The sequence below is a fragment of the Sander lucioperca genome, chromosome 6, assembly GCF_008315115.2.
Source record: "Sander lucioperca isolate FBNREF2018 chromosome 6, SLUC_FBN_1.2, whole genome shotgun sequence".
Classification (NCBI taxonomy): Eukaryota; Metazoa; Chordata; class Actinopteri; order Perciformes; family Percidae; genus Sander; species Sander lucioperca.
Genome location: NC_050178.1, coordinates 4251072 through 4266345, shown reverse-complemented (window position 1 = coordinate 4266345; position 15274 = coordinate 4251072). Strand labels below are relative to the sequence as shown.

The 15274-nt window shown below is 37.2% G+C and overlaps 1 protein-coding gene across 3 annotated transcripts in view; it reads left to right on the top strand.

Moving 5' to 3' along the window:
* LOC116041575 (sodium- and chloride-dependent GABA transporter 2-like) overlaps positions 1 to 11685 on the top strand; it is a 29508-nt gene extending 17823 nt beyond the window's left edge. For 2 of the 3 annotated variants that reach the window (XM_031287526.2, XM_031287527.2), the window contains exons 2-15: positions 131 to 321; positions 1284 to 1418; positions 2614 to 2754; positions 4561 to 4648; positions 4752 to 4884; positions 6878 to 7012; positions 7430 to 7533; positions 7970 to 8094; positions 8229 to 8341; positions 9014 to 9151; positions 9254 to 9356; positions 9442 to 9542; positions 10380 to 10550; positions 11284 to 11685. In XM_031287526.2, coding sequence (XP_031143386.1) covers positions 131 to 321; positions 1284 to 1418; positions 2614 to 2754; positions 4561 to 4648; positions 4752 to 4884; positions 6878 to 7012; positions 7430 to 7533; positions 7970 to 8094; positions 8229 to 8341; positions 9014 to 9151; positions 9254 to 9356; positions 9442 to 9542; positions 10380 to 10550; positions 11284 to 11397 — 1792 coding nt within the window. In that variant the 3' untranslated portion in view covers positions 11398 to 11685. Of the gene's footprint in view, positions 1 to 130; positions 322 to 1283; positions 1419 to 2613; positions 2755 to 4560; positions 4649 to 4751; positions 4885 to 6877; positions 7013 to 7429; positions 7534 to 7969; positions 8095 to 8228; positions 8342 to 9013; positions 9152 to 9253; positions 9357 to 9441; positions 9633 to 9671; positions 10051 to 10379; positions 10551 to 11283 lie in introns of those variants that run through there. The other variant, XR_004102983.2, reaches the window with a different exon arrangement.
* The last annotated feature ends 3589 nt before the right edge of the window (positions 11686 to 15274 follow it).

Below are 15274 nucleotides of genomic sequence, written 5' to 3'. Positions count from 1 at the left end.
TTTGTCACTGTACACCTCTGATATTTCTTTTATTTTTGGACACACAGGACCTCTGAGAGAATCTGCTCTGATCAGAAATCCTATGGATCTTTTATCTAAACACATTGTGTCAACTCTTCTCTCGTTACAGTGTGATGGACAAGCCTTATGGTCCAGAGGTCAAGTTCAAGCTGGATATGGACACAGCCCATCCTGCACCCAGCACCCTGGCCAGAGGAGAGTGGTCAAGCAAAATGGAGTTCCTCTTGGCTGTTGCTGGACAAATCATAGGCTTAGGAAACGTGTGGAGGTTTCCCTACCTGTGCTACAAAAATGGAGGAGGTAAGTTTCATTATAGTCAAATAGTCATACATAGACATTTGGAACAACACTGCTACTTTTTTCATTTTTCATTCAAGTACATGTCCAGTACAAACTTTGTTAGCACTTAATGGCAACAAGAAATAAATATTGAGTTAAGATTGAAAGCTACGACAGCAAGATCTTTTTTTATCATAATAATGTGTGTCTATGTATTATCAGCCAGAATCTAAATTCAGAATGTAAATATTCCCCACCAAAAACTATAAAGCCACTCCTAAAGAGTAAACACACACAGACTATAAACCCCTGCTTGTGCTGGCCTCTGGCAGGAGCTGCTTTCTCTGTCCACATTCATTGGTATGCATAATGCAGTCACCAAAGAAAACTAAATTGAGGCTATATTTCGTAATTATGACTTCTGTATCTCATAATTACAAGCAAAGATCTCAAAGACTTTTTTTTTCATTTTCCTGTGTTAAATGCAATGCGCTCCAATACATTCACATCATTAGTGTGGTAGGGTTAAACACATGAACTTTCCACCCAACTGTGATGTTGATGTACAGTAGCCAAGAGATCACAGCCCACTGCAACTTAAGAAACCACAAGCAAATAGACAAAGCACCAGTAAGTTAAGAAAACATATCTTCTGCTTTGATAACATATGCATAACACGAATTAAGAAACTTTTACCAATTTGACAACACATACACATGTCATAAAAAAACACACTGCAAATACAAAAATACAGGATACAGTTGAAGACAGCACCACAGAAGTTAAAGGAAACTTAAAATTGCTGAACATGCCCAGACTGCTGAACTGATGCTGGAAAAGGAGCTCACAATATTTATTTTAAATATTCATTTTACTAACATTTGAGCTCTCTCATGCTCAACACATCTCAATGTGATTCTTGTGAATTGCGATAGGTGTTCAACCTACCAACAACTTATGTGGTGTAACTTTGTTTTCCCAAGGGGTGTTCTTCATCCCTTATGTCCTCTTCCTCTTTACCTGCGGCATCCCCCTGTTTCTCCTGGAGACGTCTCTCGGCCAGTACACGAAACAGGGAAGTATTACCTGCTGGAGGAAAATTTGTCCACTTTTTGAAGGTAAAGATGTATAATTGCTATCAAAGTATCCATGTGAAATCAAATACATACATGTATTTAAACATAAATATATGTGTATGGCATAGTCAAAACATGTCTGGATGGGCCTTTAAGTCCTGAAGAAAAGTATATGAAGTGCTTCTATATTTTTTTAAATGCAACCTCTCAAATCTAATCCTTTACATCACAAATTACAAAATTCATGCACTCACAAAACATTCATACACATCAAGAAATTTGAAAATACAGACAACATTTGTAAATGTGCTTATCGATATTATGAAGTATGTAATGAGAATAGCAATACTAGATTGTATTTTCTCAATTTCTTATAAAAAGATATATGTTTAATCGTAAGAAGGTCAGTAATTACCAGTGGTGGGATCTTACAACCTATCTATCACATTCTGTCTTTCTGCAGATGTTGTTTTGTGTGCTCACACTTGTGCTACAAATCTTGCAGGCATATGTGATATAGGTGATTTCACCTCCTATAGAATAGAAAAGCATTGCTAATCCAAAAAAAAATCCACACCTTCAAGATACTGTATGAGTCTAGACAAGTCTTGATGTTGACAGAAACTGCATTACTGTCAAAGGGAATCAACTACATGTAAAGCTTTGTCTCTGACGTAAAAAAAAAAAAACTTGTCCACCCAACACACTGTGTCAGGTTTGGTGAATCATAATTAACAGGGATTTAGTCTTTGAACAGTCTTTGACATTGGGTTAATATTGCCTCCTGTAAGCTATTACATGAGGTGTAATGAGTTACAAAAATGTGTGTCTATCTTTGGACCATGTGCGCATGCAGTCAAGCGCACATATCTTTGGTAAATCATATTAGAACAATTGTTCACTCCACTGCATTTACTCTGCAATAACAGCCTGTTCTTGGGCAATGTCATTATTAAAAATATATCATGTGACATTGATTGTATTTAAATGTGAGTAACAACAAATAAGCACCCTAAAACGTGTCAATGTTTATTTAATCAATGTAATTACTGCAATATTTTCCTTTTCATTTAAGTTTTAAGATTTTCCATACCAATTATAATCAAACTAGTCTTTGATATTTTGGCACAAAAAGGCTCAGCCAACATGCTTTATTCTAAAACTATAGTATAACTATGCTTACTTTCAAGCGTTGAGCTTGTGATTTAAAGACTTTGTGTTTGTTTGTTTTTGTCAGGGATGGGTTACGGCAGTCAGGTGGTTGTTTTATACTCCAGCATCTATTACATAATCATATTGGCCTGGGCTTTCCTGTATCTCTTCTGCTCTTTCAACACTGAACTTCCCTGGGCAAGTTGCAGAAACAGCTGGAACACAGGTATGTCCCATTATGTGATCTGACTGAAATAGAAACGCAAACAAACAAACAAATAACTTGATTATTATGAAACTTCAGTTAAAAAATTAGTTTAGGGAAAGTTTTGAGAAATCATCATGTTATTGCCTGATTATTTGTGTTGTGTTGTATTAGTTATCATGTTATTGTTTGCTTTACAGATTAATCAGGTTTTTGCCTAATTTGAGCATCTGGTTTGGGATCTGGAGTGCAAAGTCCAGATGCTGGAAATATTTTAAGTCTTGAGGTGCCAGGTTTGCTCTGCCTGGCTTAGTCTTCACTTTACGTTACATAACATACTTAAAGCTGTAATCTCGAAACATTTTCATTAAAATAAATGTCAATGTTAAGTAACTATTGCTGAATGAGGTAACATAATGGTGATTAAGCTTATGGCCCACTTATGAAAGTATTGCAATATTTATATATTTGCAGCATTACGGACTGGGTGTCTGGTGTGATATTTCCTGGAAATGTCTCTATTGTATACACACAAATGTATGTGGGAACTATGCAACACACAGTTCTGGCAACTTGAACCTATTAACAACACGACTCCACAGAAATAGAATAAGATTTATTTCGCTAAACTCTAAGCACAATTCCATTGTTTTCACCAGAGGTGTCAAAAGTATTCACATGCATTACTCAAGTAGAAGTATAGATACTAGGGTTTGAAAAGACTTCTGTAGAAGTTGAAGTGTCAACTCAAGCTTTTTACTCAAGTAAAAGTGTAAAAGTACTGGTTTCAAAACTACTTAAAGTATAAAAGTAAAAGTAATGTAAGGGGGAAAAAATGCCATTAAGGACAAAAGCTTAGCCCGCCCCACAGGGGCCTATAGTGCACTACCCCACCTCCACAAAAAAACATTTTTCTAAAGGCCACAATGGCTATAATGTTATATTAAAATCATACGTGCAAACTCAGAAGGGCTTATAAAGGTGACACATCTCTTCTGTGTTTTTCAGATAACGGCAGCTACAGTCTGGTGTTACAATCCTTTACAGTGAAATACAGACACACTTTTACACCATTTAGCTGTCAGCATTTTAACCGTGTTTACTCCAGCTGCTAGCTAACGGTAGGCTAACGTTACCTGCTGTCGAGTGTTGTGTTAACTAGCGTCCTGTGCGGCGATGTTTCAGTTCCCTCTAACGTCCGTTTTCGGAGCATCAGAGAGAAGCGCAGTCATTTAAGTGGCACCTAAATAAGGCACCGAAATCCGCGTTGCTATTCTGTCCAGTAGATAACGGTCGTTAAGGCACCGGTGCCGTATTAGCACCAGGTCTGTGCAGGAATGGTATATGTTTATACTTCTCATCCAACCACAATCAAATTCACTCCCGGATGGCGCGATTTATCTGGATATTTTTTTTTTTTTGTGTGTGTTTTTTTGAACGATGATAAGCCGGAATGAAAACAAGCCGAACTGAAATAGGAGTAACGAGGCTATTTTTAAAATGTAACGAGTAGAAAGTACAGATAATTGCGTTAAAATGTAAGGAGTAGAAGTCAAAAGTCTGCTGTAAAATAATTACTCCAGTAAAGTATAGATACCCTAAATTTCTACTTAAGTAAGGTAACGAAGTATTTGTACTTCGTTACTTGACACCTCTGGTTTTCACTTTAATGTTTTTTGTTATTAATATACAAGGCCATATAGAAATGTACCCCATTCCATTTCTGTAGTAAAATAAGTAAAATGAAGGCTTTGACAAAAGAACAATTTGATAATGTGTGTGTATGTCCTTGAATGCCTTAAAACATTGTGTATGCCTTTGCAACAGAGACCTGTGTTGAGTTTGATCGAAGGCCTGCTGATTTGAACTGGACTGTAGCTGAAAATGCAACATCACCAGTGAGAGAGTTTTGGGAGTGAGTATGACTATATGACTAAGTATAACTAAATCCAAATGTGACAATAAGCTCTGTAAGTGACTTGACTTTTATGAACTATAACTGAAAATGTGATTTGCAGGAGAAGAGTTTTGAATGTCACAGGAAGTATCCATGAGTTAGGCGGCATACGATGGGAGCTGGCTCTGTGTCTTCTGTTGTCCTGGATCATCTGTTACTTTTGTGTCTGGAAAGGAGTAAAGTCCACTGGGAAGGTAGGACAAAGACTATCATTTCAGATGTTGTATATTAAAGTACTAAGCAAACGCTTAAAGGACAATGCATTAGGACAACATTCTCCTCTACTCTTCAAAAACACTGCAATCACTTTGCCAGATTCGCTTCCTTTAACACTTTAGTTTAATTTTGGATGTGCTTACACCAAGTTCATGGTTGATCATCAGTGTTTCCCAGTATACAAAAAAGGAAGAACACTAGAGTGAGGAGGCCACTACACAGGACTTTAGCTAATTGTTACACTACCTAAAACATTATTTTTCACGATTGAAACTGCTGTCTGCCTTGCTAAAGTCGTTGCTCTAGAGATGGCAATGTCGGTCTGACAGCAGGTCCACCACTTTGGTCCAGGCTGAAAGATCTCAACAACTACTGTATTCGTTTCCATTAAATGTAGGCAGATATTGATGGCCATGACTTTGATGATCCTCTGACTTTTCTTCTAGTGCCACCATGAGGTTCACATTTGTGCTTTGAGCGAAATATCTCAAAAGCTATTGGATGGATTACTGTGAAATCTAGTGCACACTTTCATGTTCCCCTAAAGATGATAATCACTTTGGTGATCCCTTAACTTCATCATCAAGTCAAACTTTTACTTTTCACTGCTTTATGTGTATCTGTAAAAACTATCCACATTCCCATCAGCCTCAGCTATGCTACGTTTTGCGCTAATTAGCCAGTGTTAGCATGCTAACATTCGCTAAGTTAAGATGGTGAAAATGGTAAACATTAAGTTTTGAACACCTGCATGTTAGCATTGCCATTGTTACCATGTCAGTGTGCTGATAATAGCACGTCTCAAAAGACGTCTGTGCCTAACTGCAGCCTTACAGAGCTGCTAGTGTGGCTGTAGATTTTCCATTAAGAGAGAAATCTCTTAATCGAAAGAATGAATATGTTTTCTTAATAATTAAAGAGCCGGCACCTTTAGGTTTTGGGGTGGTGAACTGTTTCCTATACTTTCTCAGACTTCTACAGAATTCACTGTAAATGAGGATTATTACGTGTTTCTATAGTAGCTTAATCCAAGTGAAATAAAGCAATGGTGACTATCATTTCCCTCTGTGACCACACAACTCCTCTAAGGACGCTGATTGGTTCAGTATGCTAATTCGAACACAAAGGCTTTTACTTGAAGCCTGACAAGATGGGTTTTTGTGTGATATGTGATACAGCAATACTCGTGTGGTCTTGTGATATTGCGGGAATCCAGCTGCCATGCAAGGTAAATCAAAGTTTGAGTTTGTTGAACAGTATAAGTATTTGGGAAATGTAATCGATAAAAACCTGAAGTTTGATGTCAATTGTGATGCAGTCTGTAAGAAGGGACAGCAACGTTTGTACTTCCTAAGGACGTTAAACACTTTTTAAGTAGATAGAAAAATTATGTCCTTATTTTAAAAATCCTTTATTGAATCTGTTCTTACTTTTGCCATGATTGCTTGGTATGGTAACCTGAACATCAGGGACAAAAAACACTTAAGCCATATTGTAAAGGTGTCTGGCAAGGTGATAGGTTTCCCACAGGCCCCTTGATGGCTATCTTTGACCAGCAAGTACTCTGCAAGGCCCGGTCTATATTAGACTGCACAAACCACCCCCTTCGTAACACTCCCCTCAGGTCGCAGATTTAGAGTACCCCGGTTCAAGAGCACTAGGAGTGAAAACTCCTTTGTTACATGTGCAATAACTCGGCTTAATTTGCACATGTAATGTAGAGATAGCTCCAGTGGTGAAAAATTGTGTTGTATGTATCCAGGAAACATTTTTGTACTCATGTCTTTGCATTGTTTTCTTGTTTATTTGTATGATGTTTGAATGTGTCTTTTTATCTTGCACTCCTGACTGCATATCAAGTTACCAAAAGTTTCCCATTTGGGATAATAAAGTGACTGAACTAAACTGAACTGACTGAACTGAACTGAAAGTCCACAATTTTGCCACAAATTAACCCTCACTCTTCCACAGGTAGTTTACTTTACTGCCACATTTCCATACCTGATGCTGGCAGTGTTGCTTGTTCGTGGACTCACGTTGCCGGGGGCCATAGATGGGATTAAGTTCTACCTCTACCCAGATCCATCCCGCCTGACTGATCCACAGGTATAAGCACATTTCACTACTTCTCTCTTTAAATGATATGTCGCTCTCCTGAATTGTTGGGTTTCATCATATTATGACATTACATTTGAAAAGCAAACAAAATGTAGCTTAAATGAAGTGTGGTAACAAATTTATACATAACATTTTGTATATATGACAAGTTTAAAATACACTTTAAAGGGGAAGTCAGAGTTTAGGTGATTGAAAGGATCATTTACCTTTACACTGTTTGAAATGGATACACAATTTCCACTAACTGTATTTGCAGATGATTGCTTTGCTGATGTGGGATAAGTTGACAGCAGCGTAAAACATTAGCAAATGTGCAGGTTTTTTCTACAGTAGATAACTGCAGAGTTGCAATACAGTAAATGATTTTCATATGTAATTTATTATTGTCCTTTAAACATCTTGCAGGTGTGGATGGACGCTGGCACACAAATATTTTATTCCTATGCTATTTGCATTGGGTGTCTAACTGCACTTGGCAGTTATAACAAGTACAACAACAACTGTTACAAGTAAGTTTGATATATGTTTATGAATTTTTCAGTTTGGATACTGTAGATTCACACAAAACACACAAAAAGAAAGAATACATTTAACAGTGAGTTGCCCAGGTGGTAGCTTCAGAAGGCCACTGATTTGAAAAGCAGTCGCTGAAGATTTAAGAGACAATTTGAGCCATTTGCCAGAACATCTTTAATGCCCATTTTAGGCAATACATGTTGGAGTAGTTTATACAAAGGAAAACCCATTGTATTGAAGTATAGTTTCCTCCAAAAAGATTTCTAGTAATTCAAGAATCGTGCCATCAATATAACCTTTTTAGGGCAGTTTAGGATGTGAGTCACTACAGAAAGTACAGTAACTACAGAAAGAGAATGTGATCGTTTTGTACATTTAATACAAAATAATGGAGTATAAAATGTGTATTTGTGTCTTTTTTGTTTTTAGGGACTGTGTATATTTGTGCCTTCTGAACAGTGGGACCAGTTTTGTAGCTGGCTTTGCCATCTTCTCTGCACTTGGATTTATGGCATATGAACAGAACACAGACATATCAAAAGTGGCAGAGTCGGGTGAGAATATAGAAAATGTTATTAATAAGAGAATAAATCAACAAATGAATTAGCATTGTACTTGCAATAGCATGAAATGCACTTAAATCCATAAAAGTGAAATAACACCAGATTTTTAAAAATTATGTATTTAGGTCCTGGCTTGGCGTTTATTGCCTATCCTCGAGCAGTTGCCATGATGCCTTTTCCTCAGGTCTGGGCGATATTCTTTTTCATTATGATCATCCTACTGGGACTGGACAGTGAGGTAAGCTGAATCTTCTTTAGCACTGAGAGAATCAGAAACAGCAGTTTTGTTTCTCTCTGGAATAACATTTTCATATATTTAATCATGAAATAATCTTATGAAATGCTGATATTTTGTTCACAAGGATAAAAGATTTTCTTCCATTTGTATGCATACATTACATAACAGTCTTTATGAACTTGTGGGAGGTTGGCTTTTTGATCTTTGGCCCTTGGTTCGAGGTCTGTGGGTGTCTCACAGTTAAAAAGAGATCAATTTATTTATTGTTATGTTTTTGGTCCTGTTTGTTTGTCTGTTTGCATGTCTATGTGTTAGTGAGGATACCTCAAAAACTTTTTGATTTTAATGCGTTTTGAAGTTCAGATGCAGGACATTTTTTAAAGGATTTCTTAACATTGTGAGAACATTTTTATCGTTATCGTAAACTACTGCACTTGATAATATGAGAAAAAATCTTGCTAATGTATCCCATGATTTTTTCCCATGACTTTGTGTGTTTTGATGCAGATCCGGATCCGGATGCATAATAGAAATGTCTAATCTTAATCATTATGATAAAATAACTAGAATAGAGGATTGTGCAGCCTTGGCAGAGGTATGCACTCTCTGAGTACTCACTAAATTATTATAACATTATCTCTACAAAGTTGTGTAACCGGAGCTCTGTTTCAGTTTGTAGGTCTGGAAGCCATGGTAACAGCGATTGCTGACACAAATCCTTCCTTCTTCCACGTTGGCCATCGACGTAAACTTCTTCTACTTGCTATCAGTGTTGTTAGCTTCTTCATTGGCCTTGTGATGGTTACAGAAGTAAGATTATATTAAAATGTAACGCCACTTCTTTTACAATATCCTTGTTTTTCTAAGGTTAAAAGACCATAACAAATTAGCTAACTGTTGTCTCACACACAGGGTGGACTGTACATCTTCCAGCTGTTTGACTACTATGCCTGCAGTGGGATGACTCTACTTCTCTTTGCAACACTGCAGTCTGGTTGTATTGGATGGATATATGGTGAGTGAATAAACAAGAGAAATGTGCTGAATTTCTTCTCTGTGATGTTAAATTCCCTCACCACAGCGTTTCCATCTACTTACAGGTGCAGACCGCTTTTATGATAACATAGAGGACATGATTGGATACAAGCCGTTATCCCTGATTAAGTATTGTTTGAAATATGTCACTCCAGTGATATGCATGGTGAGTTGCAGTAAAAGTTAACTTAGTCAGTTTTTATGCCAATTAGCGATTTAGCTGTCACAAGCTAGCCAATTAGCATTACAGGTAACATTAGCTCCATAAGTAATTTGAAAACGCCATGTCCGGTTTTTGATTTATGCTGCCTTGTCAAAAAATGCTACCTTATGTGTTTTCATTTCCAGTTATGTATTTCCATCAGTATTATGACATCTTTATTTATGTTTATTGATACCAACAGTTGTAAGTGTACTGTAAGAATACGGGGAGCATATTTTGATCTTTTATTATAATATCTTTATTTAAGATTTTCAGGGGTAGCGTATTTCAAGACCAATATCAAGTAATGCTCCCACACATGTGGCACATCTAAATAGCACATCCTGATAGGGAGCACATATCAGCAGAACACCTGTGGACTTACTAATGTTTCCATCTGACTTGTTTTACAAGCAAAATCTTGTAAAAGAGGACTTACCCTTGAAGGCAAATAAACACAGTGTTTAATATATTCCTGGCAGTTTTTCTCTTGTGTTTTTGGTTTTGGAAGATACTTGCTTTCAAAATAAATGTAGGCATATACCACTTCAATATGTGGAGAAAGCCAAAGCTTGACATCTTGGATAATGGCTATTAAAGCGTAGGGTATAGTGGCCAATTGAAGATCACTTATTTACAGGCAAAACTTGAATGAATCAACTTTTTTTAGGTTTTGTTTAACAAGTTACTCACATGACATGTTGATTTATCCTTAATTTTTAGCTTGGCGTGATTTGGGGTACATTTTGTAAATTGTCTAACCAAAACTACGGTAACTGCTTTCTCCGTAACTATTTTCAGGGTACGTTTGTTTTTTCCTTGATCAAATACACCCCTCTGAAGTTCAATAACACAATTGAGTATCCATGGTGGGGTTATGCTATTGGCTGGTGGTTCACTCTCTCCTCTACACTCATGGTGCCTTTATTTATGATGTACAAAGTGAGCACCACTCCAGGTACACTGCGACAGGTAAGCTGTTTCTCTCTGTGTGTGTGTGTGTGTGTGTGTGTGTGTGTGTGTGTGTGTGTGTGTGTCCTGGAAACACTTACTGTAGCGGGAAGTACCACAGAAGATGATGAGAGGCCCTACAGGGGGTCAATAAAAAATGCACATGCTTAAGTACACAACTTGCATTTTTAGCTACTTCTTAAGAGATAACAGATCTTGATTATATTTTTTTAAATATGTATTTCAATAATAAGCTGTGTGTGTGTGTGTGTGTGTGTGTGTGTGTGTGTGTGTGTGTGTGTGTGTGTGTGGGCTTGTTTAACTATATTTGTGGGGTCCAAAAACCGGGAGTCCAGTATACTTATGGGGTCCCCACAGCTTTGTGGGGTCAAAATGCTGGACCCCACAAGTTTAAAGGGCTGTTTAAGGGTTAAGACTTGGTTGTAGGATCAGGGATAGAATTAGATTATGGTTAGGGTAAGGGTTAAGGTTAGGCATTTAGTTGTGGTGGTTAAGGTTAGGGTAAGGGGCTAGGGAATGCATTATGTCAAAGACGGGTCCCCACAAAGATAGTGCCACAAACCTGTGTGTGTGTGTGTGTGTGTGTGTGTGTGTGTGTGTGTGTGTGTGTGTGTGTGTGTGTGTGTGTGTGTGTGGTGGCGTGCATGCGTGCGTGCGTGCGTGCGTGTGTGTGTGTGTGTGTGTGTGTGTGTGTGTGTGTGTTTTAATTAAAACCTATATTCTTCTTTGTTAGAGGATCTCCATCTTATGTACTCCAGCTGAAGACCTGTCTTTGAACAAATCAGAGAAAACAGGACTTGAACTGCTCAACTTGACCTCATCTCCTGACAGCAAGGTGTCCGAGTGACCACAAGCAAACTGGAGCATCTTCGGAGTTACTGAACACCGTGAGGCATAAGGAAAAGCCTGCCGTCAATCCAGTACTCCTACTCCTTTTAAAGCAGTGGTTCCCAATCTTTTTGATGTTTGACCTCTTGAAAAAAAAGGAATGTCTACTTGTTACTCCACATCACTGGTTGCAGTAATACCAGTTGCGACTAGTTCAACCAAAGACAAATTTTAGTTTGAATACTTTGGCCTGAAATACAAAAACCTCTCAAATTATCAAATAACTCACAAAAAAGCAAAGATTAAAGTAACTTTTGTGCAGCAGAAATGTTTTTTCTGCTTTCCTCGCCTGTTAATAATAATCTAGTGACCCCTCAGATCCGGGTTGGGAATCACTGCACTAAAAGAATGGCTTCAAAATTATTATGATTTCACTCCATTAAGCACTTCCTAGTTTGAATGTTGACTCAACAGACATATTTTCAGGAATATGGTAAGGAGAATCTAAGCTTAAAGGTCCACTTATTACAGGAAACAGTTGTTTTCTCCTTGGTTTCTGAGCTGTCATTATAACATTTTATAGTCTTCATTTAGCAAATGCAGCTGTCTCAGCACTGACAGCTCGCGAGTAAGGCTGCAACTAATGATTACTTTCATTATCAATTGATCTATTGATTTTTACTTTATTTGTTTTGTAAACTTTAATAAAATAGTGACAAATGCATATTACAATTTCCCTAAGCCATGAGTTGATCTCTTCAAATGTTCTAAAGACATTCAATTTACAATAATATAAACAGTGAAACCTCACATTTCACCAGTTGTTGATTAGTAATCTGTTGATCAATTGATTAAATTGTTTCAGCTCTATCAGCAAGTGCCCCTTAAATTTTGTCGGCCTTGAATGAACGGCCATGCTCGAATTCAAACTGATATTTTAAATTGTTACTTATGTGAAGAAAAAGTGGTGAGGATATGAGTGTTTTTTTTTAATTTGTTTGTTGTTTTAACCAGGTTGTATAACTATTTAGAGTAAAAATGATAAACACTTGCCAAATAAGCCATACAGATTGAACACTTGAGTCACTTTTAAGTCACTGTGAATGACATGTACATTTAATTTCAAATTATCAATACAACTAAATTAAGCAGTGATATGAAAGAGGAAAGGTTGTCCGGCAATGCCTGCACCTTAGCCGCCTGCGCCCCCAGCTCAACACTGAATTGTTTTCTGACCTGTACAAAGTACTGCTACTATCAATTCAGCATTTACAAGTTTGTGTTCAGGGTTAGATAAAACGAAACGCCAGCGGGTGGGATTGTATTGACGGACGCACCAAATGCAAAAGAGAAACACTGAGCAAACCTGTTGGCTGTAACATTCAGAATCACAAAGAGTATATTTTTAACAAAGTTATCTAGATTATATTTTTACTGTAGTCTCAACTCTAAGCTTGTTTAATTATATAGTTTTTATACAGACGATGCAGATAAATTTTCATATAATGTATTGTTTTTTTTGTGTCATATATCATTGGAATTTCATCCATGGCAACAGTCCTTTGTGTAATATGTAAATGCTGTAATGTGAAATTTTTCACATTTAAGCATCAATCAATAATTTGTTTTTAAAAGAAAATGTCTGTTTTAAAAGATATCTGTTGCACACATTGTGTGAATTCAGCCATAAATCTGTTGTTAACAGTAAATGCATCATGAAGAAACAGTTAGCTAATGTTTTATTAATGACAATGTTTGTGTGACTGAATTAATCCTAAAACTGGTATATAATATGTTAAAGCTTTAGTGCGTAACTTTTTGATATTAATGAACGTCCGTTACATTCAAGTCGTTGCCAAATGACTTGCTACAAAGCTAATTAAGACTATCAGCTCCAAACAACTCTCTCTGTATTTCTCAGTATGGCTATGTTCAGAAGATTGTGTCGTCCGGCGACTTTTGCGCACAGAAGCTAAGATAATAGATAATAACCTCTTCTGAAGAGTCCATGTTTTTTTAATTCTCCGTGTCCTCCTTGGCCACAAGCAACTGTGTGGAGGAGGGGTGGGGGCGGTGCGCGGTCACGGAAGGCTTGTGTCATGTGGAAGCGTCGACAGTGTTGTTGTCATTACTTAAAATTCCTCATGGGGGCAGCAGAAACTACGCACTATAGCTTTAATTTCATGATTTAGGCTGAATTTTGTTTAACAATGTGACATTTCTTAAATAGTATCCATTAAAGCAACACCAAAGACTCTTTTGTACCTTAAAATAATGTTTCCAAAATCGTTTCAGTGGTTCATCAACTCGTAACAGGGTGAACGGCACTTCTGCATTCGCTTTGCGGCCCTCTATCAGCTATAACCGCACTATGCAAGTTTGCCAGATCGGGTAGCGGATCTGTAGTTCGAATGAGACAGCGGTAATGGACAATTCCGCTTCCAGCCTGTAGGGGGACTGAAGAGGAAAAGTGCTTTGGTGTTGCTTTAATAAGGCCATCTGGTATTTACTAAGTATTGATAGGCTTAGGTTATTGTTATTTTAAGTAAAATCATTTACAAACATTCAGTAATAATCAGTAACCAGTTTGTTGTTTAATAATCATTTTTTGACCTTTTTTAGAACATGAAAACGCTAATAAAATGTTAATAATTCCAATTATTTGTTTTGTGAAGGCTACACAGTTGCTGATCCTCTTCTGGGTGGTGCAGTGTTTATAGCCCACTAAAGGAGTCATAATATATAACTGTTGTGTCCTTGAATGCACCAACACAAGGACATAGGTCCTACTAAATACTACACATCTATAACTTTCATAAGTTATGTGGCTCAGATCACATGACTTTCTTAAACAGATGGAATTGCATGGTCAAGAAGTCCTTAAAGTGCTAAGAAATGTTGACATTTGGACATCTATGACGACTAAGCAAACTGTCTGCTGATGAAGATCATGTAATACAACCGAAAGCTCCAGACCAAATAGATCTTGTGGTGAAATTGTTTTGTCAACTGCTGTTTCCAAGGTCAAGGTCTACAAAGAATCACCAAAATCTGCAGCTCCCCTTGGTTCTTTGTAGAAGGTTTCAGCTCATTGTTTAGCTGTCTAGTCTACAACTTTACTGTTCTAGTTTACTCTTGCTTCTCTTATAAAGCGAAAAAGCTCTAAAAACCCTCACTGTACACTACCTGCTCAGCACCAAACGGCACACAGACAAAGTTAGCGACTAGCTAACTACATAGTGGAGCATTTAGCAGCTAAAGAGCCAAAAGATTCTCCTCAGGATTTGGTGGTAAACAAAAACAAAATAAAAAGAGAGTGAATGTTAGACTTACATTCACTAGATGGCCAGAAACACGACTCTAAAAGAATGACAATGTTGCTCTGTAACAACTGGATGTGTAAATAAGTAACTTGTTTTATAACAAGTTTACTATATCAACTTAAAATGTGATATGTCAATATTGTGCTCATAACTTGGTTCTGCTGTCCCCAAAAGGCCAAAAACTTATTGCAAGCTTAAGAATGAGTATAAACGCCTTGTATGTATGATGGGCTAAACCTGAGTATGAACATCAACTGTCAGTTTAAATAGCTCTGATTCACATTTATGATCTGCAAAGCCAAAAATGGTTTAACTATTCCTATATCTGGATATGTAGGTTATCTCCTAAAATACCAATGACTACAAAGCTGAAATTCACAAAATCTGTTCAGGTTCAGAGAATTAAATCATTTATATTTGTCACGTGAAATCGTGCAAGGTACAACTCCAGTGAAATGTAATCCCATCGGTTCCTTCAACTTGTGCATGATTCATCATGAAGCAGAATGTGGCCGTCAGATCGGCACACAGAAAAGAGTCACCTGGTTAAATGGTACCGGCACTCTAGTGTCG